Genomic DNA, 27,902 nt, shown 5'->3' with positions numbered 1-27,902 from the left:
CCCTGGAGCTAGAGTAGACAGCTCTGCAAGGTGCCTGGAAATCTCATCAGTGTCTTTGCAAAAATACTCACATCATCCTCGAAAGAAGCATAGTGGAACTATTTTTTCAAGCTTTTACCATTTAAACAACAACCCCCCCTCAGTAAATTTCAAAACACACTTGGCAGCAAAAGCAAGTGCTGTTAATGTGCCCCAACATTCCAGTTGTTCAGGAAAAAGCTGCTCCAAACATTTTAAAGTTTTTCATGCCAACACTTATGTTTCGGTTAACTGGAAGCTAAAGTGGTAACTGAAACTTCCATGTTTTGAAAGAAGTAATCTATACATGATTGGTTAAATAAAACATTCCACTTCAACACAGGAAGAACCAAGAAAGAAAAAATATAGTAAATAAGACAGACTGCTCAAATCTTTCATGTATACATATTTATTTGTAATTTTACAGTGGCTTTAGTACTGTTTTACGATAACGTTTTTGGAAGGAAAAAAAAAACAAACAACCAAAAAGCTTCAGAACAAGGCTTTAACTAGAACTACAGGACTAGTTATTGACAGTTTTCCTTATGAAATTCTAGTTTCCTAAAGAGTATCAGCTTAAAAAACCAATGAAGCATGACTGCTGTCCATAAAAAAAAACCCCAAACAAACCCCAAAAAACTTGCTAGTCATCCTGAAACCAAAGTCCAGCATCAGACAACATAGCCACTGCATTGAGAGGAACATGTTCCTATTGCACAAGCATCGAGAATGAGATATGACAATCAAAGCCTAATTCTGTAGGCAGAAGAGGCCACATGTATCTATAGTTAGACTTCAAAGCACATCTTTCTTCTGAAATTATATACCAACTATAACTGATATTAAGGCCATAAAACCAGAACACTGTAAGAAGTGATAGGGCTTGATGCTACTTTTGGTGACATTCAGTAAACAGAAGGTGGGAAAGAGGACCAAACCAACAAAGGATTGTGAGGGGAGTTAAACTTGAAGGCATTTCAAAAGAAATTCTCAAAGAACTACATTTTTGAGGGGGTTTATTTTGAGTCATTGGATAAAACTGGATTTCATAACTAATCACTCAATGAGCCTATTACACTCTTTAATAGCCCATGTTCTGTAATACATTAAATAATATATTTTCTGGAATTTACATTTTAATTTGTATGAAAACAGTTCATTATTTCTGCTTGTTATTCCCTCTTTAAAATAGATTAATATTTGTATAATCTTTATAAATTATCGTAACAACCAGGTAAGGCTTCAATGCACTGAGTTAACTGCACACAGCTATCTCTGATTTGCTCTTAATTAGGCATCTTGATCACACTAAACTGCTAAAACCACCTAGGGAACCACATCGTGATTTAAAGAAAGGGATAGTTAGGTATTGCTGTCTGTTTTAATTGTGTTCATTTGATTAGTGTATAAAACACCTGAAGGCAATGGCTCCAAAGAAGCAGTAGCTACCATGGAAGTTTAAACTTGTTACTTTAGGAAAATCTGGGAATCCAATGAAGCTGAAAATGCACATTAGTCATTTTATAAAGTTTGGCTTGCCACCAGTTAAGAAAATATAGGTATCAAAACCAGACAAATAACACTGTTAACCATCTGTTACATTTTCTTTTAAAAAATTAGCACCAATTTAAGCATCTGAATTCATAGAAAAGCTTGTGACACACTTGGGTTTTCAAAAATGGTTTTCCCAGTTAGAAGACAAGACAACAGCACATCCTCAGGGGTATTGAAGAGCTCTGTGATCAGCAACAAACATGAACTCTGCTTCAGGCAGCCAGCATCAAATGCTCTTCGTACCTGACTCCCTCCTCCTCTGCTTTTGTTATCCTAAGGAGCCTGTGGAGTGCTGAGCTACTGCTCAGCTGGGGAAAAAAGCCACAGGGACTTGCTCAAGGACACCCCAGCAAATACCAGGGGTTTGTTGGAGCATTTCAGAGCAGGGACAGTGTCTTCCTGTGGGAGTCACAGAGCATCTGCTGCAAGGGAGTCCCACAAGGCAGATGTCCTGGCCTCACCACAGCATATACAACTATTTTATCATGCATAGCCAAGAGCTAAGAAAAGTTTCTTTGTTTAAAAAAAGGAATCCTAGTGCTCACAGTGAGCTGCCCTTGCTACAGAACAGACATTGCTGTGTCTTTATCAAATAGATGGCCAGGTAGTCACACTGCCAATCAAGTGACCCACTCAGAAGGTATTTCTCAAATGATCTCTTACTATGTGTTAAATTTCAGCCCCCAAAAAGTTTCTTATTTCAAATCTCTGAAAGCAGGTTTAAAGAAACATGCTGATCAAGTCTATCAGAATAGCAAAGACTGCAACTAAAATTTAAACATATTAAGCATGTTTTCATTCCTTTTCACACCATATATGGTTGTATTTAGAAGAATCCTAAAGTGCTTAAACCCAGCAATTAATAAAGTTGATTTCTTTTGTGCAAAACTGCAAGCACCTTTTAAAAAAATAAGCAGCAGCATCAAGGAATAAACTTAAATAGCTAAATGGATTTTTCTCTATTTTGTTTTGAATTCTCGGACCAAAATGATTTGCCATGTTTTCAATAACAAATTGCAGAAGAGTGCATTTTATTAGTTTAATTTTATACCGGACATGTTATACACGTTTGAAATAGTGGACCCAGAAAATTAATATCCACAAAGCAACACTGTGGGACTGAAATCCAACAACTGAAATTTTAGCTACAAAAATAATCATTTTATAAAACACAAACAGAAACAATGGTTATCTCTCCACTTTCCTCCAAAGCTAATATGAGAAAAGATGGTTTACTTCAAACATTATTTTAGCTCCAGACATTATTTTAGCATGCAGAGTGGGCAAAAACCAAAACTGATTTGACAACTTGTGTAAGAAGCTTTTAAAACATCACTCATGTAAAAGACAATCTAAAATATGTAAAATAATGAGCCAGAATACACTTTTTTTGTCATATTTCAACATGTTAAAAAAAATAATTCAAGACACTCTGGAAAAGCAAAGAAATCACTAGATTCATTATAGAACTCAAGTCCAAATTCTGCATCTGGGTGCAGGTGTCCCTGGATCAAAACCAGTTTTGAGCAGGAATTACACAACACACATCCCAGGAAAGAATCTGGTTCCCAGTATACGGTCTCACTACGTTTAGCATCAAGCCCTGATAGAATCCATACAACACATGTAGAATATGCAGACAAAGGCAGCTCAGCATTTACCCAAACACTCTCTGCTGCTGCAAGGCTGAACCCGCGCTCCCCAACACCACAAAGGTTTGTCTGCACCTGGAGCTGGGACCTCCTAGCTCACTCCCAAGTGGAGGGTGGCCCTTGTGACAACACAAGGCTCACCCAGCCCATCCTTGGAGACTCCATATGTCAGCTATATTTGGAACAGCTAAATCCTACTTCATTCATAAAATTGTAACTTTAAGGAAAGCGATTTAGCACTTAAGGTCCTTCCTTTAAGAAAGAAAAATTAAACATATGGAATCGCTTTTTTCTTTTAATTAATTTGGAATAAACACATATGCTCTGTTAGGATGTAAAAAAAGACAAAACTTCAAGAGCACTCTGGTTCCTAACAGCTTTTGAAACTCTCCAACCAACTAGTTAATTTCTAGTCAATGTTGAGTTTTTCATTTTTTTGACAAGAAAATGCAAGCCCCTGCTGGAAACATTACAAAACTTCAAAGGCTGTTTGCAAACTGTAGGTTCCAGTCCTTAGACTAGTTTAGTTTTTATGATCCATGCAGACAAAGCCTTAATTTTGACCTACACTTATCATATCACAGTATTTCCTCAAAGCACACTTACAGGCTGCTTACCCAGATTGCAAAATGCCAAGCTTCTCTTTCTAAGGCTTTTTTGAGGAGAAATTATATAAGCACAGATAAAATTAACTGTTTAAAACATACTCCATTTCTGCAATGCCATTCAGCTACTCAGTGTTCAGATGTTTAACAAGTTTCTGGTAAAGTATCTATTGACAGCCAAAGATCCCTTTCTTTTTCAGGTGAGCAGTTAAGATTACAGATTGTATCTATGTTGACCACCATTTATTTTAGTCATAGTTCATAAATTGTCTATGTATGCTGCAGTAGTGGTAACACTATACAAAGTCTCTCAAAGGAAAGTAACATTCATGTTTACAAAACTGAGCTGTTTCCTTAATATATATGTATACACACACATAATCTTTAAATACATATAAATATTTATAAATGCCAAAGTGCAAAACAATGGTCAATTGCATCACTTCACATACATAATTTTAGTATTAGGAATAAAAGTGATTATATTGCACACCAAACTCTCCTTATTTTTAAACCCCTGTCAAGTTACATTGCATTTTGTTTTCCCTCAGTGAGGAGGTTCTTGTGGCATTGACAACCCTGTCACAAACCTGGCACTGAATTTCCCCTGCAGTCAGGAACAGTGATATGGGGAGAAGCTGCATGCAGTGCACTGAAGGTCTGCATGTACACACTGGGATAACCTGGGAACTGCAGCATGCACCTGGCTGCTTTTGTGTGTTGTCTGCATATGTGTCCTCTGGAAATCCATGTGCACTTGCAATTTGGTTTTGAATTAAAGTGGAGTCAAAATCCACAATACCCACAGACATTTCATGCATGCTCTGAAGGCATTCTGTAATTAAGCTTCAATGCATACCATAGCAAGAAGACATTAAAAAAAAAATAGGTATGAGACAGCTTTTCCTACAAGAATTACAAATAAACTCAAGTTAATCTCAAGGTTGGGGTTTCTTTTCTTGTGCCATGAGTATATATTCACGCTAACAGTATGTACTAGGAGAAGGTCAGATATCAGTTCCAGTCATGAAGACAGGACAGTTTTGTTAGAACATTAAAAGACAATTTGAATCACAGAATAATTTAGGTTGGAAGAGACCTGGAGGTCATCTGGTCCGACCGTCCATTGTGCTGAGCAGCCCAAGTCCAACAGGAAAAACTCAACTCTGCAAATATTCAAATCACATGGGAAAAAAGAAATAAATCTTTAAGTCTTCTAAAGCAGAAACTGTTAAAATGAACATAGAACAGTGCACCTTCAGCTGAAAAATTTAGAAGTCTTGAAAAATGAAATCCAGCAGATGACTTTGGTAATGAATCACTAATTGTTCACTGTGAGAAGGTGTCTTCAGCTATTTTAACTTACACAAATAACAAGGACTGAAAAAGGCAAATGAACAGCAAACTGTACTGTTCTGCTATATGGTAAATAGGTATTTTTAAATGTTTCTCCAGTGACAAGAATGCACTAAAAATATTTCACATATACTGTCAGTATCCAAAGATCAGAGCAAGTTATCCATAGGTTTATAACCAAACAATAAGAAAAAACACAAGCCTCAGTATCTTGCAATTCAATTAAACAGAATTTTAAAAAACAGAGATGCCAGAGTAATTCCAAAGTTAACTACTTTTTTTTTTTTTTCCCAATCTTCTGGGACATTAAAATCTTGATATTTTTACTACAGCAAATTAAGCTATTAAAAAGGGGCAAAAATTTAATATAAAAGCAGTATTTGCATAAGGAGAAAGTGCTGCTTTTCTAGATATGAGGTCTGGAACAATGGACAGTTGTGTTTTACAAGGGAAGTATGTCAGTAATGCAGTGGCTGTCTGGGCCAGTATATGTTACAGGTTCTATTTATACATTCAAGACAAGAGTATCTGATCAACAGCTAAATATAGTGCCTTTAAGAAAGTGGTGTTTTACCTCACCTTGTACATGTCTATTACTCTTACAGTTCTATAGTTCAGTCACACACATGCACACATGAGATCCTTTAGCAAAATTTCACACCTGTGCACTCCAAAGTGAACGTGCACAAAGTCACAAGTGTGTGTTATAAAGCAATTTAAGCCCTACTCTACTGCAAATGCATTTTCTAATTCAACAGATTGTGCAATGTAACAGGCAATTTTGTATTATCTGATTCTGAAAACTGTATTGATAAATCTGTATGGAAGCAGCAAATAACCTCCTCCTCTTGTCTGACACTGTGTTTAGAAAATACGTGTTAAACACATTTTTCTTCTCAGTACAAATAGAGGGTTTCCTAAGGTGAGAATAGAGCTAAGCTCTGTTAACTAAATACTTAATTTACAAGTGACTCAGAACTACTGTACTTTTATTTCTTTAATTGCTCACTAGATAGAATGGACCCATTAAAAAAAATGGAAAATATTTATGCAGCTATTTAAGGCTGCAAGTCTCCCCAAGTCATCTCTCCTTTTATCAGCTTGCAGTGAATGAAGAGCATCATAGATAAAATTTCCTTTTCTGTTTATGCTTGTTAAAGGATGAGTATCACAAGCTAGAAAATACATAACATTTTAGCACACTGTCCTCTTCCGAACAGGCACTGCTTCACAGAAAAGTCACTCATCCTTCCTCAAGATTTATTTAAGCCACTGTATCTTCCATCCACATTTAAAAGACTGAAAAAGTTAGAGACACTCAGGTGAAATACAAAGTAATGGCTTTATGCTTTAAACTTCACATTTATCTCTTCTACAAGAAGAGAGAATTGCTGAAAAGTGAAGATAGAAAGGGTTTGATATAAAAAAAAAAGAAAAAAAAGTGCTATGTGGAAGAAAAACTGCCCTTGAAACATAGTACTGAGAGCATTCCACATGTGAGCTCACACTTACACACAACACTCCAGTCGTTATATAAAGCAAACTGCCACAGCCACACGTTAAAACAAACTTCATAGGGACTATACATTCAGAAAGCCTACTAACGAGCAATACTGTACTAAAATGTAAACAACCACTGTGTCACAGAAGCCTGCCAGCTGGACTGGGATTGATGAACCCACTCAAGAGGAGTTATTGGCTAAAAGTCTATTATAACTGCTCACCTGAAATAGGCTGAAACAAAGAAAAGCCTATAAGAGTGTCTAAATTTAATTTTCTTTTGTTCTTTAGACATTGATTTGCTTTCATTCTACAACATTAAGCAGGCAATTTCATAACAACTGAGTAAAAAAAAACAACAGGCATTACTTCAGCAGAACATGCAGAACATGGAGTTTTTCTACTTGGTTCCATTAACTCACAAGCAATTCAGGCCCAATGGAAACAAGAGTTCTTTTCCATAGTCAAGTCTGCAATCATGGCTGATCATCGACATCCTTCGAGGGGTCCTGTCAAGGCATCCAGGCTGCTGTCTGTGTCTGAGGCCAATGTTTGCTCTGTTGACATGGATGAAATGTCATTGATAGATGATGACTGGGAAGGACTGGTGTTGCTATTCACTGCTGCATCTGTGCTAAGAAAACCAAACATAATAAAATCTGAGGCAAGACAATATTACAGTCACAAATAACCACGCTTCTGGGCTGTGAGCAGCACTTTCCCCACAGAAATCCTTAGAAAATCAAGGAATTAATAAAAAAGGAGAAAAGCAAGCACTAAGGGCCCCAGCACTCAAAAGCCAAGGTGACCTTTTAAGAGATTTTTATTTCTCTCCCTCTCTGTGGAGGAAAGGGAGAAAAAACTAACAATGTATAGTGTGAATAGTGACTTGAGTGTCAAGAAATCTAACAGATAGAGTTAATAAAAGACAGCACAATGTTCTGATTACTGAGCCATGAGAACAGCAGCAAACACAAGGATTCAATCATGGGCACAAATACTTTGCACTGTTCAGTATCCTGAGGGAGCCCTAAGGCTGTTTAACCCTGCAGGAAAGGGGTTCATGCTGAGCCACAGAACAGCATTCAGCACAGAAGTTACCTGAGCACCAGATGAAGTAACGTGGTGCTGATAATTTCATTTGATGACTGAGCCCTTTGGGGAGAAATCAGCTCAGGGTGTGGCACACACAAGACTAATGAACTTTTTCTACAAGTTCGTAACAATTAAAAATCAGAGCACATGGAGTTCCAAAGGCAGATCCATCTCAAGAGTCCCAAACAACAAAAACTTTGCCTACCTGCATTATTAAACAGGATTTCTTCATTCATAGACCAGCACTATGTGTGATAGTCACAGAACTACTGAAACAATGACTAACCTGAGGGCTGATCTTTTACCACACCATTCTTGCTCCTTTCTTCCCAATCCATAACTTCTTTGTATATTAATTCTTATGAGAGAATGGTGGGAGGAAAGAGAGAAGAGACAGAAAAAGCACTGTAAAATCACAGAGGATTTGCATACCATTCACATTTGTATCAAGATACAAGGAAATGGTTAAGAATCAGTCTGGAAGTAGAACTGTAGAGGTATTTATTTTCCCTCTTTCCAGCCCTACAGCAATAAGAGAATTATACAGATTTCATCAAGCATCACAGAAAGACACCAGGATTGTACCAAAATCAACATATTATATAAATAGGACAGCTGTCCACTTAAAAATAACAAATATCCCACCTCAAAATTTTATGTATACCTACAATGCACTAATATTAACTGTAAAAAAAAAATTAAAAATCAGATTTGGATTCCAAATCTGATTCTATGGAAACCTCCCTGGAAATTTTACTTTGATAACAAAATAATACATAATATTTATTCTTGAAGAACCATTTCCATGGATGTATTGAAGAAAATCTGGATATTTTTAAGAAGGTAAACAGTTAAAATATTGTATGAAACCCTCATTTACTAATCAAGGACAACTTAGGATACCTGAACAACAACCAGAAAAAAAAGAGTTGTAACTTAAATCACAGAAGCTTGTGTAAATACCCAGAGTCTTAATATACCTTAGATAACAGTATCTAAATAGATTAAGATCTTCAATTCTGAGTAACATGTTTACAAATGCATTCAATTAGATTTAGCTGATCCATTTTACTTTTCCACCTTGCAGTAATCAAAGATGATTTGAAGCCTACCCATCTGTGCAGGCATGCCCTAAGGATAATATATGTATGTATCAGCCAGAATCAATATCTGAAATTTATAAAGCTGTTCTACAAAAGCAAGCAGCTTTCAAAGTAGTCATAAAAGATGTCTATTACCCTTGGTCTTGTGATGGCAGATGTTAAAATTTTAACTGCCTCACCATTTAATGGTTTTGACTAAAACTGTAAGGTGGAATTGATTTTAGTACCACAGTGCTGTTTACTCTTTTGTTTAAGTCAACAGTTTAATCTATTTGGTCAATAAATAAGCAATGAGGTTAAAGAAAAAAAAAACACACCAAAGAACTCTCCTGCTATTTAAGATTTCTAGAACAAATGAACTAGTAAATATTGTCAAGAGATATGGCTTAAATAATGCACACTGAGAAGAGGCATGTTTCTTTTTCAGAAAACTATCAAGGAAAAAGCTATGCAGATTACAATGGGAAGGGAAAATAGAAAACTGCAGCGTTTTGTTGAGCAGACTTCAGGATGCTACACGTATGTATGAACACACACACACCTATGTAATATTCACTCCACACACAACGTGTTTCCCTTACTGATTTCTTTTCCTGTTGCCACAGGCAGTACTGCTTATTTGGAATAGTGGGTTCCAGTCTGTTACACAATCCAGCACATGCTGCAGCCACTCATTAATAACCCAAGATATGACAATAAATGTAATTTGTCATGCTCACTTCTTACCTTTCCATTCTTCAATTGCATGTTCTCTTTCTTCCAACTGTGCATCATAGATTTGAGGTGGAGGCTACAAAGAAAAGAGAAGTCTATAGTGTCTACTACATCAGGTTAACACACCCAATCTTAACTAAAAATCCTAAAAATGACAACTTTTTTAGCATTTTTTACCTTCCTTGTTGGCAGTTTATTCCCTATACCTCAAAGATATTCATTTTAGAACTCCAGAATTTGCTTTTAAGTCCTGCCTCACACTGAAAGGCTGTTTAAAGCATCAACCAAAATTAAATTCACTGTAATGCTTTACAAGGCCTTAGAGCAAGTCCCTGTCTCAAAAAGCCCAGGAGTGCCACCAAACAGGCACCTCTTTCTGTAACTAAAATGAAATATTAACAGCCACTTTCAAAACTATATCAACTCCCCACCAGCAGCTGTTCTTCAGGTGATTCTTCCCCTAATGCTCATCTGAAGGCTTCCTGTGTGACTCCTGCTAGCCAATGAATGAGTTCAAAGCATGCTCTTGACTAAAATTAAAGGTATTTTTAAAGTTATTAAATTGGAATCTTAAAAATTTATTTTAGTTGCAAACTTACAGCTTCTGCTTCAGCTGGATCATACCAGACAGTAATATAAGGATGACGTAAGGCTTCATCTACAGAAATTCTCTTGTCTGGATCTACTACAAGCATTTTTGACAATAAATCTCTAGCTTGGCTGGCTAGAAAGTAAAGGTGAAAAGAACACACATGTAAAAGAGCTGTAGAGTTTCATGTCTGACACAGGAAATGAATACTGGGAACAGAGGACATGCACTGCAACATTTCACTTCTTTTCTACAGAATATAATAAGATGGATTGTTGGGAGGGGGTTTACTTTCTCAGGAATTATCTAAAGTATAGCCCACATGAGCTGTATGCACTAGAAAAAGATGATCAGCAATAATCTCAATAACAAGTATTACTTTTGGAGAACATTAAATGACAGACATTCAATGGATTAAAATTAAGAGAATTAAACAGAATCCTGGGGACAGGGAAATAGTATGTATTTAGTAACTACTACTAAGATTCCAGAATTTGTCATAAATGAAAGAAACAGAAGATATGCAGCTTTTAATGTTGACATCTACTACAATAAATACTTTTATTAGGTTTTTAAATGAAGTGTGCTGCAGACATTTTAAATTAACATCATAGAAAAAAGGAGAGAAAAAACTCGCCTTACTTTTTAACTTGTCACGATCAGATTCTGATGGAAATATCCAGTCTGGGAAGAGCTCTTCAAACTTAATACCAGGATATTTTGGTCTGTTTTCTACATAATTCCTCACTGTAGGCTGCAATTTCTTCATGAAGTCTGCTGATGGTGTTCCTAATTGTTCAATAACTTTATTCCATTGATCAATATCTGCACCATATCTTTAGGAAAATCAGCTGAACAATTTGAAGTCTGCACTCTACAAAAATACCACTTACAAAATCTGAGAAGTTAATGGAAACTTGAACAGAGGACACAAAGATGAACTTCATGGTAGCATCAGCAGAATTCTGAGTTACCATGCAAAAAGCTACACTGACACAAATATAAGACTCAGATTTTGTAATCTGAAGGACAGGCTGGAAGTGCTGCACAATGCATTATGCTTAAGTATCTTTTTCTAATTATAATACTTCTCTAGAGTCCAAAAGGAGCTTTATTTGGCAGTTGTATCCATAGCAAAACAACTCTAAGGCCAGAAAAGAAAGGCTGCTATGGAATCTTCTGAAGTGCAATGTAACATCAGGAACACTGAAGATCCTTGAAGGTAGAGAAAAACATACAAAAAACCCTAAAGCACAAATGCATCCCATCCAAAGTAAGGAATTTTGTACCTGTCTCTTAAGAAAATCAAGTTTTGGGTTGGAGCATTTTGCAGGGGTGTAGGTTGGATGGTTGGGGGCTTTTTTTGGTTGGTGTTTGGGTGGGGTTGGTTTCTTTTCCTTTTTCAACTTCAGAAAAGGTGCAGAAGAGTTCTGAACAGGAAATCCATATTCCAGAAGGTTCTGTACCAGGTTCTTTTATTTAAATGTATCAACCATGGTAATACTCCCAGATAACTCTGTTCTCCAATTAAAAATTTAAATATTTTATAAGAATAGTATTTACAAGCCACAGGTTGAAATTGTGCCTCGTGTCTCCTCTCTCAAGTGAAGGCATTTTCCCCAGACATGGTGACACTCATTACAGAGATACCAGAGCCTGCTCTGAACCAGCCTAGCTGGGGAAACAAAGCTCATTTATCACACTGAGAAGACACTGCATTAATATTCTTGATCTTTAAGTCTACTCAGATCTACACTTTCCAGTTTTTCCTGATAAAAATGTGCAATTCTAGCAGAGCCTATCCACTGACCTTGCAAACATTCATAGCTAAATTCACAATCTAGCACTTCAACCTATCCATTCTCATAGACAGATTATGCAACTAAACAACAAATATGCTGTACTTTGAATTAAGATGTATTTTAAAAACACTGAGGTGCTTCTATTTCAGTTAGTGTGTCAAGAATACAATTAGGATTGTATGTATAGTCACTGCTCCATGCTAAGACTTTAGACTTCTGATACAAAGATTGAAAATTTTATTTGCTTATTGAATGCATTCCAATGGAAAAGCTGTATCAAAATCAAAATTAAGAAGTGAATATTGTTAACTGTCATGCTAAAACAAAACACAAAGAGATAATTAACATACATCAGGAAATTTTGTTCCTAGCTGAGAAACTGATTTTTGTGAGATCTCCACCAACCTAGATTCAAGAAGATGCTTCTCCTTTGAGTAACAGCAGCCTGGTTAGTCAGATAATCAGAGTCCAGTTTACTGAGGTCTCAGAAGACTACAGGGAGGGCAGAAAACTTAATGACCTGTCCCACTTTAGAGGTAAAAATGGGCAAAAACCAGTATCTCAGTTTCAAAGTGCTTTACGGATGGTAAAAGTTGAAAAAAAAAATTCTCAACATAGGATGGACTTAAAATAAGCCTCGTATCAGAAACCCAAGTAGGATTTCAGTATAAAGCAGGCAGAGTAAACTCTCTGTGAATGACCTCCCAGCCTTCAGACAAAGCCACTCTCCCCATTCTAGAGACTTCGGGGTCAGAAGTAATCAGGCATTTAATCCATACCAAGTCTATTTGCCTTTTGGGACTCTAGAAGAAGAGAAGCTGAAAACAGAGTCCTTATTACAATCACAACAAAGCATGACTTTTCCCAAGAAAGCACAGATACCCCTCGTGCTTTTTTGCATTGGTCAGGCAATCAGTTTCCTTCTCCATATGGGAAGACAGAACATCAAAAACACTCCACTGCTGCTAGGCTTTTCCATTATTTCACCTTAGGTATCTATATTCCCTGGTTTTTCTCCATTTCTCGCTTCCAGTGCAACAGCAACTGGTAGTAACTTAGGCCTACCCAGCACAGTCAGGAGCAGGTTCTGTGTACCCATCACCCTGGCAACACAGAGCATTTCATTCCAGCCAGAGCACTCTTGCAAGTACTCCAGAAACTCCCATCCACTATCTGGGAAAATACAAATTACTGAATCTAAGAGTAGGTTTTCCAGAAGATAGTCAAGGGCAAGCATTGGGCAATAGGCTGAACTGAGCTCCCTCCTCTAAATGCCCAAATACTAAGACATTTTAAAATTTAACTTTTTTAAATTTAACAAAAGAAAGCCCAAACACAATCAACAAATGGAAAGCTTCATGGCCATGCACAGCAGCACTGCCCATAAACCACCCTGCCAAGACAATCCTGCAGCTGAAGGTGACAACCTGACCAACGCAGTGATCACTCAGGAAAAGCCTCAACAACACAAACAGTTTTCAGTATCTCACATTAAAGAGAACTGAAACTCTCACAAGAAACAAAAATCCCTGTAAGCACAGCTAAGTACTGCCCTCTCAGAGGAGGAGACTCCTTGAAACAGACTGGTGGAACTTCAGTGACCCTGAGAGAATCACAAACCATAACTTGCATATTCAACAAGTATGAACAAAATTTCCTTCACTTATTCATGAATAAATCAAAATAGTCCATGCTAACAACATGCAGGTGAAAGACACACAACATCCATGAAGAATTGTGTTAGGTTGGTCTGAAGGCTTCAAAAGGTAAAATAATAAGTATAGAAAGGAAGAAAGGTAGAAAAAAAAGAGACTTATTTAACGTTTAGTCATTTTACTACTAAATAATGTATGATCAACTGCTGAAGATCATTGTCATGAAATTTAGCATTAAAACTGGAAGTCCTCCTCTATAAGATACACGGGTATCTGTGAACAGGCACCTGATGTTTTAGTGGTGGTTGCTCCTTGCTAATGAGCAAAAATATTATATTGACTTCAAAAACTTGGAGTACAATTATGAGGGCAGGTTCCCCAGAGAAGCTGTGGTTGCCCCATCCCTGGAAGTGTTCAAGGCCAGGCTGCATGGGGTTTGAAGCAACCTGGTCTAGTTGAAGTTGTCACTGCCCTTGGCAGGGGGGTTGGAACTAGCTGGTTTTTCAGGCCCCTTCCAATCCAAACTATTCTCAGATTCTGATTCTATGAAATCTTGGTCAAAAATATTGGAGGGAGAAATGGAAGAATAGCAATCTTATAGAAAAAGTAAATCCAAAATCAAATTTTCATAAAATGGGGGAAAAAAAAGAACCTCCAGAAAGGTTTTCTTTTTATGTTAAATAATAATAATAAAAAAGATCTCATGCAGTGTGCTTGCCATTAGGTCATCTTTGCCCAGCAAGCGCTATAAACAAGAAAAAAATCTGATTGAAACTCAAAAAATTGTGCAATAAAAAAAATTAGTCTACTGTTCAAATAAATAATAAGCAAAATCCATGCATAGTTAAGAAGTAACTTTGTAGGCTTTTGCTTAAAACACTTATCTACAAAGAACAAGAATAAAAAAGCAATAAAGTATATTTTCTGTATTTCAAACCTAGCAGAATCTGTCTTTTAAACTACAAAAGCTGAAGCTCTTAACACATTGGATTCAACTACTATAAATTACATCAAATGTAGTCTACTCAGAAAATAAAATGGAAAGCTCAACAATTTGGTTAATGACACTAATTTCAAAGAGCACAGTGGATCTAGTAAAACATATTATTGAAAACATTGTTTATACTTTTATACAGATCTAAATAACTGTGTTTCTGTTGGAAGTGGAATGGGATTCAAGGATGACTAGGGAAGGATACGATCAGTGCCTTGGAATATCACACAACCTTTCACCAATTCTCCCATGATGCACCCAACTGACCAGATATCAACTGAAAATAAAAGTGAAATGATCAAATTATGAAGTATCATGAACAAATGTGAGGAAAACAAACAAAACCATCTGCATCTACAGTAAAACACAACAATGTGGAAAACCAAACTGCTCATATGAATTTTCAATCATATCAACACCAAGTGACTATTCTGAATTTTGTTATTAGCATGTTGTAAAACGTAGTCAGTGTTTACACTTGTGAAATGACCATGAAGAAGGATACAATCTCTTCCTGGGAACAGGACTTTATGGAGGACCATTTCTGCCATAATGCACCCAACAGACCAGATATCCACTATCATATGTTAGGTGCAACAAGGACAAAAGATTAAAGACATTTTTTTTTTAAATACCGCAATTATTTACTTGAAAACTCACACTGTATTCCCACAGTCCTGCAGATAATTTATTTTTGTCCCAACCAGAACAATCTCTGCTGAAGTTCTGATCCACATCAGTATGTGCTGTACAACAAGCTGCCTTCTGCACTAAATAAAGTGTTTTTATCATTATCAAGGGCCCAGCAAGGTCCCACAAGTCCCTTGTTTTAGACAGCCAAAATTACAGGTATACAAAACCATGGCATCCACAAGCTCTAGTGATAAAGCAAAAAGCATACAAGTCCAGTGCTAGTAAAAATCAGCAAGCAAACCCCCAATAATGCAAAGACAATTTCCTTGGCAGCAATTCCGTTGGCTGAATGTTCAATAGATTACAGCTGTGTTGGTTTTAATAATATAACACCCAGTCCCTTTGAGCACTATGCAGACTTAAGAGAATACAAGGCATGGTTTATGGTAGGGATCTGCAGCATATTTTAATATATCAGAGAGGTAAAAGGGGGCACATTGTCAAAAGAAGATGTTTCAGAATAAAATTACATAGAGTAAAGGGTTTATTATTTATATATTGATATTCTGGTTTATTGTTTTTTTATATCAGCCAGCATCGGTGTCTAAACAGTTTTTTTAGAATAAAAAAACATGGCAAAAAGATAATAGGTGAATATATGACAAGATATAACTATAGCAGGGGAGAGGGAGCAGTAAATGTTAAATGGAGAAAGGCACACAGAAAACTATTATACTCTCAATAAAAAATTACACTGTAATAATTTTGATTTCCAAAACCATGATTAGAATAACAACAAACTTGACAGGGGGAAATCAGCCCTCCCTCCTCTTTTTTAAGTAGTTATGTTCCAAGAGAGACATACTTTAGACAGATAATTTAAAGCATTACTCATCATCTTACCATTCTCTTTATATCCCATTCCCAGGATAACCTCTGGTGCTCTGTAATACCGTGTTACTACATATGGAGTCATCATGAAGTTAGTACATGCTGTTCTTGCCAGTCCAAAATCAAGGATTTTTAGCGTGCAATCTGATTTTACTACTATGTTGCTGGGTTTCAAATCCTAACAAGAAATTACTTCAGTTAAGGAAGGATTAATAATAATACCCACACACCCCCCTCCACAATCAGGATAAGCCAAAAATTCACTTTACTAACGACTGCATTTTCCTGCTCTGGCGTTTGTGCTTATTTATACAACCCCCTCCCTTCCTCCCTTTTTCATAAAAACCATGTTCACAAAGAGTATTGTTAATGATCTACTACTACCTACTCTGTGGATGATACCAGCTGAGTGGAGATGCTTGATACCACAGAGCATTTGGTAAAGAAGATAAGACATTCTTTCATGATCCAATTCCATATGAATAACCTGGCACAAATTTGCATCCATCAGCTCCATAACCAAATATCTAAAGCACAAAAAAGAAAGCATTAAGAAAACTCAAGTCTTACTTTTCATATGAGGTTTAAGCTTAGCTTAAGAGGTATTTAAAAAAATTCAACTACTTTGCTAACCTAAAGGTCAAAAAGCCAATGATAAAAAACCCCACACATGACCACAGTTACAAAGTAAAATTAGCTATTCAAAAAGTCTTACTATTAAGTGTTCAATATTCCGTCACAAAATATTAAAATTCCACTAGTTTTATAAACAGTAATACAGAGAATAATTCTATCTTTATGCATCATGAAAAACTAAGACTGAATGAAGCTGATGCAGAGATTGCAGATATTGCAACATAAATGCTCTTTCACTGTATTTTACTCTAAAAAATAAAAAAATTAGGATAATCACAGTGAAAACTAAGAATCATAAAATAATTTTCAGTTGTCATCTACTTACCCTCTTCAGACACAACACTCCCTCATTTACCCAAGCAGCCTATTCACAACAGCACATTCACTGGAACCTAGGGATACCCCACCAATCAAATGGCCACGAATCCTTTCTAGACCAATTCATAATGCTTGAATAAAAAAGAAATATATTCAGTTCTGATTCGAGGCCAAAATACTGTTGTGCTGATGTGACTGGTACAGTAAAAAATTGCTCTCACGTTATCCAGACCAAGTTACTATCCTGAAGTGATGCATGCAGCTGAAGGACAAGGCACAGAAACCAGATGCATGTGCAAGCAAAGTATGGCAGGCTGATGAATAAAAGGTAAATATCCCTTTTTTATTTCCCACTTGAGCTTTTAGCTACTCTTGATTTTCAAAGCGTGAAGTCTGTAGGATACTGGAAATCCATCTCTAGGGCTTAGGCCGGTATTTGTCAGAGAAAATGAAAAATATCTAGTACTTACACATCCTGAAATTCTTCTAGTGACTTCTGTGGTGTAAATACATTTAATAAACTAATAATCTATAAAATAAAAACAAACATTAGAAGAAACATCTACTTTAATTCACATAAAACCCCACTACTGCAGAAGTTACTATGCAAAATAAAGTGCACACTGTTACTATATACACAATTTGAATGTTACTTGGCTGCACTTAATTCACATATGCCGAAAAACTGCCAATTCCGAAACAGTTCCAAACAGCAGCATGTGTGCCAAAGGAACTAAGATATAACTTCAAAAAAGAAAAAAAGGGATTTTGTCCTATGACACCTTCTATCTCCCTCCCTAGTACCTGAAATATATCCCGTTTCCACCCATAAATAATAATCTCTTCTTTTCAATCACATGCTGTGCAAGGAATTTTAACCAAGGCTGTCCAACACCACGTGCACAGAGGTGCCCCACGCCATCCCATTAAACTTAGATTATGATGTACTATTTCCAGAATGGCTAAAATTACTGTACTGCCATCTTTAATAACCACCTTGCTTTTATTCTGCTACATCTGGGCCTCACCAAAAGCTTACTTAAAAAGCAACCCTGAAAGGCTAATTGACTGCAGGAAGTTTGACATTTGACTGCACAACTTCAATGACCAACAATGTTTTAGTTCACATTAGTACCAGAACACAGCAATCACATAAACCCTATATTCTTGTATTTGAACGTTGAAGTATTGACATCAAGACTCACTTTAGGGGGTTCAAAGATTTCAAAATTCACAAGTATTGTCCATAGCATTTCACTTTTTTAGACAGTGCTGCACCCCCAAAAACCTCACCAGTTAAACACTGTATTTAATAAAAATCTTGCCTAAGCTCAGAAGATTTAAATCCAGGGAAGTTACAATGGTCAAACCCACAAACCATCCCAGTGCCAAACAGGCTTTGCTGCAGATGACTTAAAAAGGGCAAATGCAAGAGAGCAAGGCCTGGTCTCTAAAGCTGACACTGATGGCAGCCCTGTACCAACAATACAGCAAAAACCTCCTCCCCTTGGCACTTCATACCCCAAGCAGCTCACCCAAAAACTGAGCCATACATTGGGGAAAACTGCATTGCCCACAGCAAACCTTTCCAGTCACTATTTCCATTCCTTTGGTTACTAACAGCAAGTGAGAGAGCAAATCCTAAGCTTTTTTGATAACTCACAGCAACGAGAAACACAAAGCCCAACTCACATTTTTGTGATTGACGCACTTTAAAAGAACGAGCTCTCTGTAGGCCCTTTTCGCGTGGGTTTGGTTCTGAAAAGGACGACTCAGCTTCTTCACAGCAACATTGATTCCAAGCACTGTATCAAATGCAGCACTAGAAGTGTTCAAAGACAAACAAGTTGAAGTCTGTTGGGGGAAGGGGGTGCAAAAGGGAGGCAGAAGCGAGGAAGGAAAAGAAACCAAGATTTAAGACAACTAACCTGTTGGTACAACATCTAATTTTAATTCAGAAAAGAAACATCCTTTAAAAACTACACATCCTTTAATAAATACAAGTAAGTCAAACAGAAGCCACTGACATTCATCAGAGGTCTTCCTGATCTCCTTTCTGTCTTTAGACTGAAACTGCTGACTCAAGACTCACACTCAAAATTGCAAGATCTAAAAATATTTTAGGCTTATTTGAAATCAAGAAGCATTCCAGCTGCCTAGTCTGTATATTTGGAATACTTTTTGGACACTTTTGCTGACTGACAATCATTTCATATTTGCAGTGGAAATTTCTCTTTGCTAAAGGAGAATGACAACAATGTCTCCACGATCCCCTCTGCAGGGATCAATATTCTCCTGTACATGGATAGTTTGCAATGATAAAAAACTGTAGTGCCTAGCAGAAAATTACACTCATCATCTGCTTCTGGGTGGAAAAAAATGCACTGAATTGAGAACTATGGAAAACTCAGACTGAAGGGAGGAATACAAGAGTTTAAAAGTGACCATGACCATTAAATTTACCCTGTTTTTCAGCTGTGTTTGTTCCTTCCCTCTGCAGTTTGAGGTCAAAGTTTACACTTGCTTTAATAGCTATAAGAATCTAAAGCTAAAGTATCTGTACAAACAAAACAAGACTAAAGTGGGAATATTCTTCATTAGTTACACAGACTATTTGGCAAAATATATGTGAATTCCTAGCACATGCTACTCAGGAGATCGAGTCTTAAAACAGTTTCAGTTTGAAATAAGGGTTCCCACATTACCCTATTTCCATTTAATGTTACTTTCATAGGGTAGGAAAGAATTCTCATTCACATTTTTTCCAAGCACATTTAAGCTCTTTGTGAGCTCCTTTCCTATCTCATTGAGATATATGTGACACCAGACTTAAAAGGACCATCACACTACATTACTATAACAAAAGGTACAGCTTTCCTCTGAGAACAACAATACTCAAATTATATCAAGTTTCCCAGCATAAAGTCACTGCTTTCCCTCCTGGAAAAAAGCAAAACCACCACAAAGCAGAGCTCACCCAGGAGATGCTGTGTTTTCTTGGGACATGCCTCCAAATTTGAACCAACATGCCACTTACCCTACAGACTTGCTAGCATTTATTTCAGCTTAGTTCTGTGAAATGCATAAGTCATTACTGAATGCCACGATCAATCTCTGATTTAAAGCCTTTATGCCTGTGCAAAAGGAAACACAAAGTGGGAGGAAAGCAACTGGCCAGACAGTTGGAGAAATTATTTTCCTCCCAAACATGAAAGCACTGATATTTCAGTATTCATCCAAAAGATGTACATGTAAATTAATTTTTATATGTCAATGCCTTTAATGTTTAATGACTTCCATATGTTAATGACTATACCTTGTGAATCAGTATTACATCAGTAACCAACAGGGTCTGTATGAATTAGCTGTAAATCACAGGGCAGCAGTGGATAGAGGAATAATTTTAGGGGAAGTGTTCCTCTGTGATCTAACAAATCAGACGTATCAAGCCTCAGTCTAAGCACATATGAAGAACTCCACCTGAACCTCTTATTTTGGAGATTGACTAGAAAATTTAGGAAATCAAGGACAAGAAAGGAAAAAAAAGATGTCAGGAAGTTAAAGACAAAAGTTATTTTGATTCAGTTCAAAATAGATTACCAGACTTCAGATGTATTAATATTTAGGAACAAAGAAGTGCAATAAGTTAAATATCTGTGCTTTGTACATAAAATACAAAAGGTATATCCAGTTTCTCTCCTAGCCTGTTTGCAGTGTGAGCTAGGAATATCCTCTACATAACAAGTGAGTTACTTTTTCATCTTCATCAAGCTCTCTTTTACTGTTTTTTCCCAAGCATATATTTTTAAAACTACTTTTTTTTCCTACAATTTAATATCAAAGATAAAACTACATGGAGATTGCAATACCAATGGAGTTTCCCATTAAAATAATGAGAAAAAAAGTGCAAATTTAGACCTCTCCTACCTAAAGTGACACAGGTGGTATTAAAAATTTCTCATAAAAGGAACGAAATCCAGACACAAAACTCCAAAAACACTTTTCCTAATTTTTATGTTAAACATGGGATGATTAAAAAAATATCACTTCCGTGTGTTACACTAATGACTTGACAATTTTTTCAGCCAAACACAGCAGGATAGCACTCATCTTACACTGAGTTTTCTACATTTTACTTCCTAATTTTTTGTATCTTTCCCTTAAGTAAAGATTTTATGAGAAATTAAGATGTTGCACCTTGTTCAACTTGAGTTATTTCACAGGAAGATGAAAATTTATGCAATGTTTCACTCTGTTGTTCCATAAATCAAGTAGTTTCAAAACAAGTCAATAAATCAAGTAATTTCTTCTTCCCAACACATTGACCTTAACACTACCTGCATTTCATTTTGAAGCAGAGACATAGTTAAAGTCGTTTGGCTTAGAAATGCTCTGCTTCTAATGAAAGGAGAAATAGTTTCAACCACCCCGAATTCCTGCATGCCATCTGAAGCAAGCATAACTCTGAGAACACTTATACCTGGAAAATGTCAGTACTATACTGAATCTTACCCAAATCCTAACAGCCAAGATCTAGGACCCCCTCATCACTCAACCCACTGAAGAAGAATGAAATATGGTGTTCTCGTTTTGCTTGCTCATCATTTATCAGCAGGGCAAGAGGGCTATCTAAAAAATTCCAAAATAAAGACATGTTCCAACAAAAATGCACTCTTTTCCTATTTATATAACTTATTATGGTTATGAAAAGGCCAAGAAGACATGGGCAGGTGCTGTACAAGGAGTTGTTCACAGTACATGAGTCATCACACTTATTCTGCAGATTTTATAGATGAAGACAAACTGCAGGCTGGATTCAAAGCACGAACAGCCCACCATGTGTTGTGATTAAGTTAATATCACAGAGTTCCTGAGTACATCTGTTTGCTCCCCTGTTTATGGAATGAAAACCCACATCAATAAACATTTCTGCTGTTACCAAGTAAGTCTTGCCCAACAAAATATGGGCTGGCACTAAGCTGCGCAGAATGGATTGCTGCAGTCTAAAAAATATTTGAAAGTGTTTACCTTTAGCTGGCCCAGAGGTGTGGTGCCATACAAGAGACTAAGGTTCAGGATCAGCCTAAGGACTCCCACGTCCTGGGCCAGTGGAGGCTGGACACAAAGCTGGGGTGACACACCAAGGGAGAGCTGGCCAGCCCAACCCCTCACACAGCATCCCTTTCTGGTTAATCCATGGAGTGACAATGACACTGATTTGCCTCATCCTGCCAGTTAATGGCAAGGCACTGCATTGATGGCTCCTAGAAATGGACAGGAGTGATTGGGAATAAAAGAGGGGGAAGAAAGGGGGCCATGATGAAGAAAAGAGTAAAACCCAGAATCTCTCACCATTGTCACACCTTACACTGCAATATGACAACTACAAGGGCAATGGGAGAACTAGAAACAGAAATAAAGTGGTTAATGAGAAATGAAGAAATCTGTTGACCATTCTAATCTATGCAGTTATCCAAATATTAATTTTCCCTAAAAACAAAACAAAATAATAGGTTTGCACATGAACTACAGCAAGAAATTGGTTTAGAATTTATTTAGTCCATAACCCTGTAACATAAGAATTTATTATCAGTGTTTTATGTTTTGGTACCTCTACCAGAAATGCATGCAAATTTTGCTTTATATTTATAGCTTTTCATATTTAAATAAAGTATTTATTACTCACCAAACAATGCCCTGTGCCCCTGATCCTATGGGCTTCAATTGCTGGTAACGTTTTAGTACAGTGAATGTTGAATCTGCAACTTGAACACTGTAAAATTGACTATCACATTTACTGTCAGTCATGGTGTAGCGTCATGTAGTTTTGTCTCTCAGGGACCTGGCAAAGTTTTCAAGATCTCAAAGAAAAAGAAAGAATACAAATGTTCAATATCTCACTAATTTCAGGCAGACAAGATGGGAAATATTATACATATTTTAATACATATTAATTTTTCAACAGCACACCATTAAGCAAACGTTCTTTCAGTTTTGTGCATTACCACTGCTAATGAAAAGTACTTGCAGACAGACAGCAATTACAGCTTTCACACTTTAGGGAATGCATGTTCCTACTCCAATCCCTCAAACAAAAAGCATCTCAGTAAACAATTGTAAAAACAAAACCACCCAAATAAAACTCTCTACTCCTTGAAGGTTACTCCATAACTTAGAACTACTACTATGTGCTAGGACTGTACTAATTTCTGTATTACAGAAAAAAAAATATTCAAAAATTATGTTATTCAAACACTGAGTACATAGCTAAAAGTGACTGCAGACATCCATGGAGTCCATGGACAGAAAGAAATGGGGTTTTAATAAAAGACTTGGTTAAGAACAAAACTGCCCCCTAAATCCCTGCAGCTGCTGCAATTTCTCCAACATCCCTTTCAGCATTGTTCAGCAGGAAATTTCAAGGAGGGCTCTGCCTTCTCACCTCTGCCAGGTAACCCTTCCCTGACCTATGGCAACACATTCTCCTTCCCATTTTATACACACCACAACACCCGACACTATCAGTGTCCTTACAGTACTACAGAATTAGAGTTTTGTGCTACAGTTTAAAAGAGCCACAATATTATTTCCTGCCACAATAGAGAGTAAGTCAAATCCATCTGTGAAGAATGAATTAGAGGTAATTACATCAGAGAGCACAGTAATGGACTAAACCTCTTTAGCTCTGATGTACTACAGTAACAAGAGCACAGACCACCAGTTTTCCTGGGTGTCCATCCCTCTTCCAAACCTTACAAGAAAATTACCTCAGTAATTACTGAAGAGCTTGCTAACAAATTCTCCCCTTTTTCATTTTACATTCACTATGACAGTGCCATTAGAGCCCAGAGTGATTTGCACAGACAGATCACTTGAAACTTGTTCCTTAGAACAGGAAATGCAAACAGCCCCTTCCCCCAGAGCAGCTGTGTCCTGTGCTGTCTGCTTTGGCTACAGAAAGAACAGCTCATCTCTCTCCTCACTGGCCCCACCAAGAATCTGTGAGCCAATGCAAAACAGAAAAGCCTCAAGAGCAACCCAGACACCCACCCTAGAAGGGCACAAAGCCACACAAATAACTTTTAGTTGCTTCAAGAATTAGAATCCGGATTTCTCTCTTCCTCAGTGCAGGTAGGAGGGAGCAGCATCTTTTCCATGTTTTATGTCAGCAGATAAACTCAAGGAATCTGCAGTAAAATAGGTGGAACACTTTCCAGTCCTATTAAAGACTAAGTTTAAACCAAACTGAAATAGTCTTAAGAAATTGCCAAGAAATGTCTAGAGTCCCTTTTACTTTCTAGTTTCTCAAAATCTATGCAGCATTTTAAGAGGCAGACATTCAACTGGGTCATCTCCAGCAGCAATTTAGACAGTCAGTTTACTTGACATTTCCTCTTAGAAGCTTTAGAAAAAAAAGAGCTTTAGAGGAGAAACAATCAGCAAAGGGAAAATGTAGGCTACCAACTTTCTGCCTCTGTCACAGGGAGAAGGAGGGAAAAAACAACATCTCCTACACAACACAGGCATATTAGAGGCAGTCAGATGCAGTTCCACAGCCAGCTCACACTAACGTGAGACCAAAGTGATGCCTCAAGAGCAGCTCCCAACTTCCCCAGTACATCCCACTCTTCTTTCCAACCCTTTTCATTACTCCAAAGCTATGCTCTCTGAGGTACCAAATTTTTTGATGAACCATTCCTGAGCAGCTATGGTATTTTCACTGAATCTTCATTATCAGAAGAAAGTTACAGCTGAAAGGTCAAGATCCTCCCTCTGCAAGGACTTAAGAGACAAAACCAAAAAAGTACAGGTTTTGCATAAATTGGGTACCGAGTTACAGGATATCAACTTGTTAGTTACACAAGAAACTACGCTGTACCTCTTCAGGGGTTAATGAAACCCTTTCTGTAACAGAGATAAAAAAATAGGGGAAATGAAATTATCCTGAAAAACCCCTCCCTTTAAGAATCCTTGTCTGCACAAAGCCACCTTTTAAAAATCACCAGGCAATCAGGAAGCGTTTTAGACAAGACCCACAGAGAGAACTGGGCTTCAGAACACACAAGCTTCATGTACTTCAACACGTTTGCCATTCTCTGTGCAAAGCACCTCTCCATCTCGAGTCTTAACTTTCACTTGGGCTTCAAGTTGCTTGGATGCATCAGGACACATATTACTTCAGACATACATATTAATGTAAAATTAGGTGCCATGATTTGTTCACAGGACTTCAGACAATCCATTCTGGGGGCAAGAGCCCCCAAATAAAAACAGATTTCCTGCTGTCCAAGTAGGAAGTATATCTGTCAAATCAGTTTCTTAGTCCTTATCCATTATTCTCCTACTAGAAAAATAACCAACACACCAAACCTGCCAGTAGTAGGCTTATACAGAATTCCAGTGAGAAATCTTTAAAAGCTGAAAGCAACTGCACTATAGAATATATCCTATATTAAACAGTCACTTCCCTAAAATATATTTATTAAAATGGCAAGTTATTATTAACCAGATCTGTCCTCTGGATATCTTCAAGTCAAAAGCATATGAAACAAACAGACCGGGAACACATTCCCAGAGTTGTTTTGGTTACAGAAATGTTATTACTGACAATGAAACACAAGAACAACACGAAACTTAGCTTGATTTTTAAGCCTTAAGCTAAAATTCCACTGCTGACAGTATTAGCAACGAATACACATATACGTAGGAAATGTGTGTATGAAAACATACGGGAATTCTGTGCAGAAAATCTCCCCTTATTCCCTTGTTCACCCTTGCAAAAGTACTTCAACCTCAGGTGTGCTCTTTTAAGGACTATCATCTAATAGTGTCAAGGGGTATTTTTAATCTTTACAGCAATATATAACAAAAGGTAAGAGTCCAGCTACAAAATCACAGCGAGCTACACCTCACTCCTCTACTCACAACCTTTAAAGTGTAACAAAGCACCAGCTGAGTAATGCCGAAGGATTACAGCAGAGTTTAGAGGTAGTTTGCAACTGCAAACTCTTGGAAAGCAGACATTCTTCTTTAAGCAACCCACGTTACTACTGATCAAACGAAGATTTCACCACTATCTGCTACACACACACGCGAACACTGAAAGAATCTCAGCACTCTGCCAGAGCAAGCTGGAGTAAAGAGAGAAAAAGTTTAAACGTGCATTTCGCTGTTTATGTAAGAACCGAGCAAAACCACTCTTCTCATATCTTTCCTAAAACTTCTGCTGAGAAATCGCTTCGGCTCCAGAAAGCCCGGGCTCGACGCGGCCCCATCGAGAGGGAACCGCAGCCCTCGGTCCTGCTCCCCTCCCGGGACGGGGCTCTGGGGACCGCCGAGCGCGGGCCGCCCGCACACGGGCACCGGCGGAGCCGGCACGGAGCGAGAGTGGAGCGGGAGGAGCAGAGGCGGCTCCCGCCAGGGCCGGTACTGCGGCACGGGCAGGGCGGGGGGCTCGGCCAGAGGAGGACGGGCCCGGCCTTGCCGCTCCCCCGCGTCCCTCCGGCGCGGCCCGGCCCGGACAGCGGCCCGCGGGGCGACCCGGCTCTGCCCGCGCCGCGGCGGGCGGGCGCCGCGGGACAAGCCGAGGACTCCGTCAGGCCCAGGGCTCGTCCCGCCCCGGCTCCAGCCCCGCCGCCCCAGCACGCCCCTCACGGCCGCCCCCTCACCTGGGTCGGACGCGGCGGGACCGGCCGCAGCCGCCGCCTCCCGCTGCCCCAGCCACAATGGCCTCCCGGTGCTCCACACGGCACCGCCCCTGACTGACAGCCGCCCCGACCAATCGCAGCCCCCCGCCGGAGGAGCTCAGCCAATCGGACTCGGGGGCGGGACCTGCTGGCTGCTATATAAGGGAGGGCTCTGAAGGCCCGCAGTGACGGGGCAGTTCGGCCGCCGCCCCCTGTGGTGGTGTCGTCGTGTGGCGTCAGACCGGCACGATAATCGTGATGTCATCTTATGACGTCAGCCTGTCACGAGCGTTGTGATGTCATCGCATGATACCATCTGTCGCGATAGTCATGATGTCACTTCATTGCAGTACCATGTCATGACTGGCTATGGCACCAATCCTACTGCCAGCTCCTCGCAGCTCCAGCAGGCCGGGAGAAGCCCTCCGTGGCATAAACGCCTGCCATGGACAAGAAGCCCTCAAAGTGGCAGGATGACATCACATGGTGGCAGCCTGTCACCACGTCACAACACACCACGGCCTCGTTGTGCTGCTGCACGCCCTGAACCGCTGGTTCTGCCACAGCCCTGGAGCACGGACTTCCCACAGCTTTTCCAGGGGCATGGCTCAGAAGGGAAGGGATTTATTCCCTCCCCGAGCTATTTTCAACCGCACTCAAAAATCATAAGCCTTCTATCCATTACGTACCCCCCACCTTGACATGAGAACTGCTTGTTTTTTAAAACAGGTGCTGCCTGAAAATACACTCCATTTTCCACCTCTCTTAGGACTGATGAGAGCTTTCATTTCTGTGATTTCTGTTCTCACAGATGATTTTAGAAAAACGCACCTGCAATTTTTTCAATAAAATCAATTTAATGTAGCATATAGAGTAGATGACATCAATATGCTTTGATAGTTCAATTTTTAATATGAAGAGAATACTAATTCTAGATAGAGAGTAAAAGGGGCCTTCTCATCATTCTACCAAAACATGTTAGATACAGTGTTACATATTCTTGGCATTTAGGTCAGATCAGTACTATACTTTTCGTTATAATTTTGGTTCTTTTATGTGATTATAAAAAGTACTAGGGCAGTTTCCAGTAAGTAGCCTCTA

At 38.3% G+C, this 27,902-nt stretch overlaps 1 protein-coding gene across 2 annotated transcripts; it reads right to left on the bottom strand.

Moving 5' to 3' along the window:
• Positions 1-409: 409 nt before the first annotated feature.
• MAPK9 (mitogen-activated protein kinase 9) lies at positions 410-26,865 on the bottom strand. 2 transcript variants are annotated; one of them, XM_069028502.1, is made up of 12 exons: positions 26,784-26,865; positions 22,802-22,976; positions 18,808-18,937; positions 17,586-17,644; positions 16,550-16,688; positions 16,174-16,339; positions 14,843-14,914; positions 10,829-11,011; positions 10,197-10,321; positions 9,610-9,673; positions 8,067-8,138; positions 410-7,314 (listed from the first exon to the last, which is right to left on the bottom strand). In XM_069028502.1, the coding sequence occupies exons 2-12, from the start codon at positions 22,921-22,923 to the stop codon at positions 7,172-7,174; spliced, it is 1,275 nt and encodes a 424-aa protein (XP_068884603.1). In that variant the 5' UTR covers positions 22,924-22,976; positions 26,784-26,865; the 3' UTR covers positions 410-7,171. The 2 variants fall into 2 exon arrangements, with proteins under 2 accessions (XP_068884603.1, XP_068884605.1); XM_069028504.1 differs by having other exon boundaries at positions 7,211-7,319.
• Between the last annotated feature and the right edge of the window lie 1,037 nt (positions 26,866-27,902).

This window comes from Aphelocoma coerulescens, chromosome 13, assembly GCF_041296385.1.
Source record: "Aphelocoma coerulescens isolate FSJ_1873_10779 chromosome 13, UR_Acoe_1.0, whole genome shotgun sequence".
Classification (NCBI taxonomy): Eukaryota; Metazoa; Chordata; class Aves; order Passeriformes; family Corvidae; genus Aphelocoma; species Aphelocoma coerulescens.
The sequence above is the reverse complement of the archived record's forward strand: the minus strand, read 5'-3'. Positions and strand labels throughout refer to the sequence as shown.

Excerpts from the sequence above, each read along its gene's own strand:
- MAPK9 (XM_069028502.1), bottom strand. The coding sequence starts at position 22,923 with ATGACTGACAGTAAATGTGATAGTCAATTTTACAGTGTTCAAGTTGCA. Across the intron at positions 17,645-18,807 it reads AGTGCGTCAATCACAAAAAT|ATTATTAGTTTATTAAATGT; the intron begins GTGAGTTGGGCT and ends TTTATTTTATAG. Across the intron at positions 9,674-10,196 it reads ATCCAGCTGAAGCAGAAGCT|CCTCCACCTCAAATCTATGA; the intron begins GTAAGTTTGCAA and ends TTTTCTTTGTAG.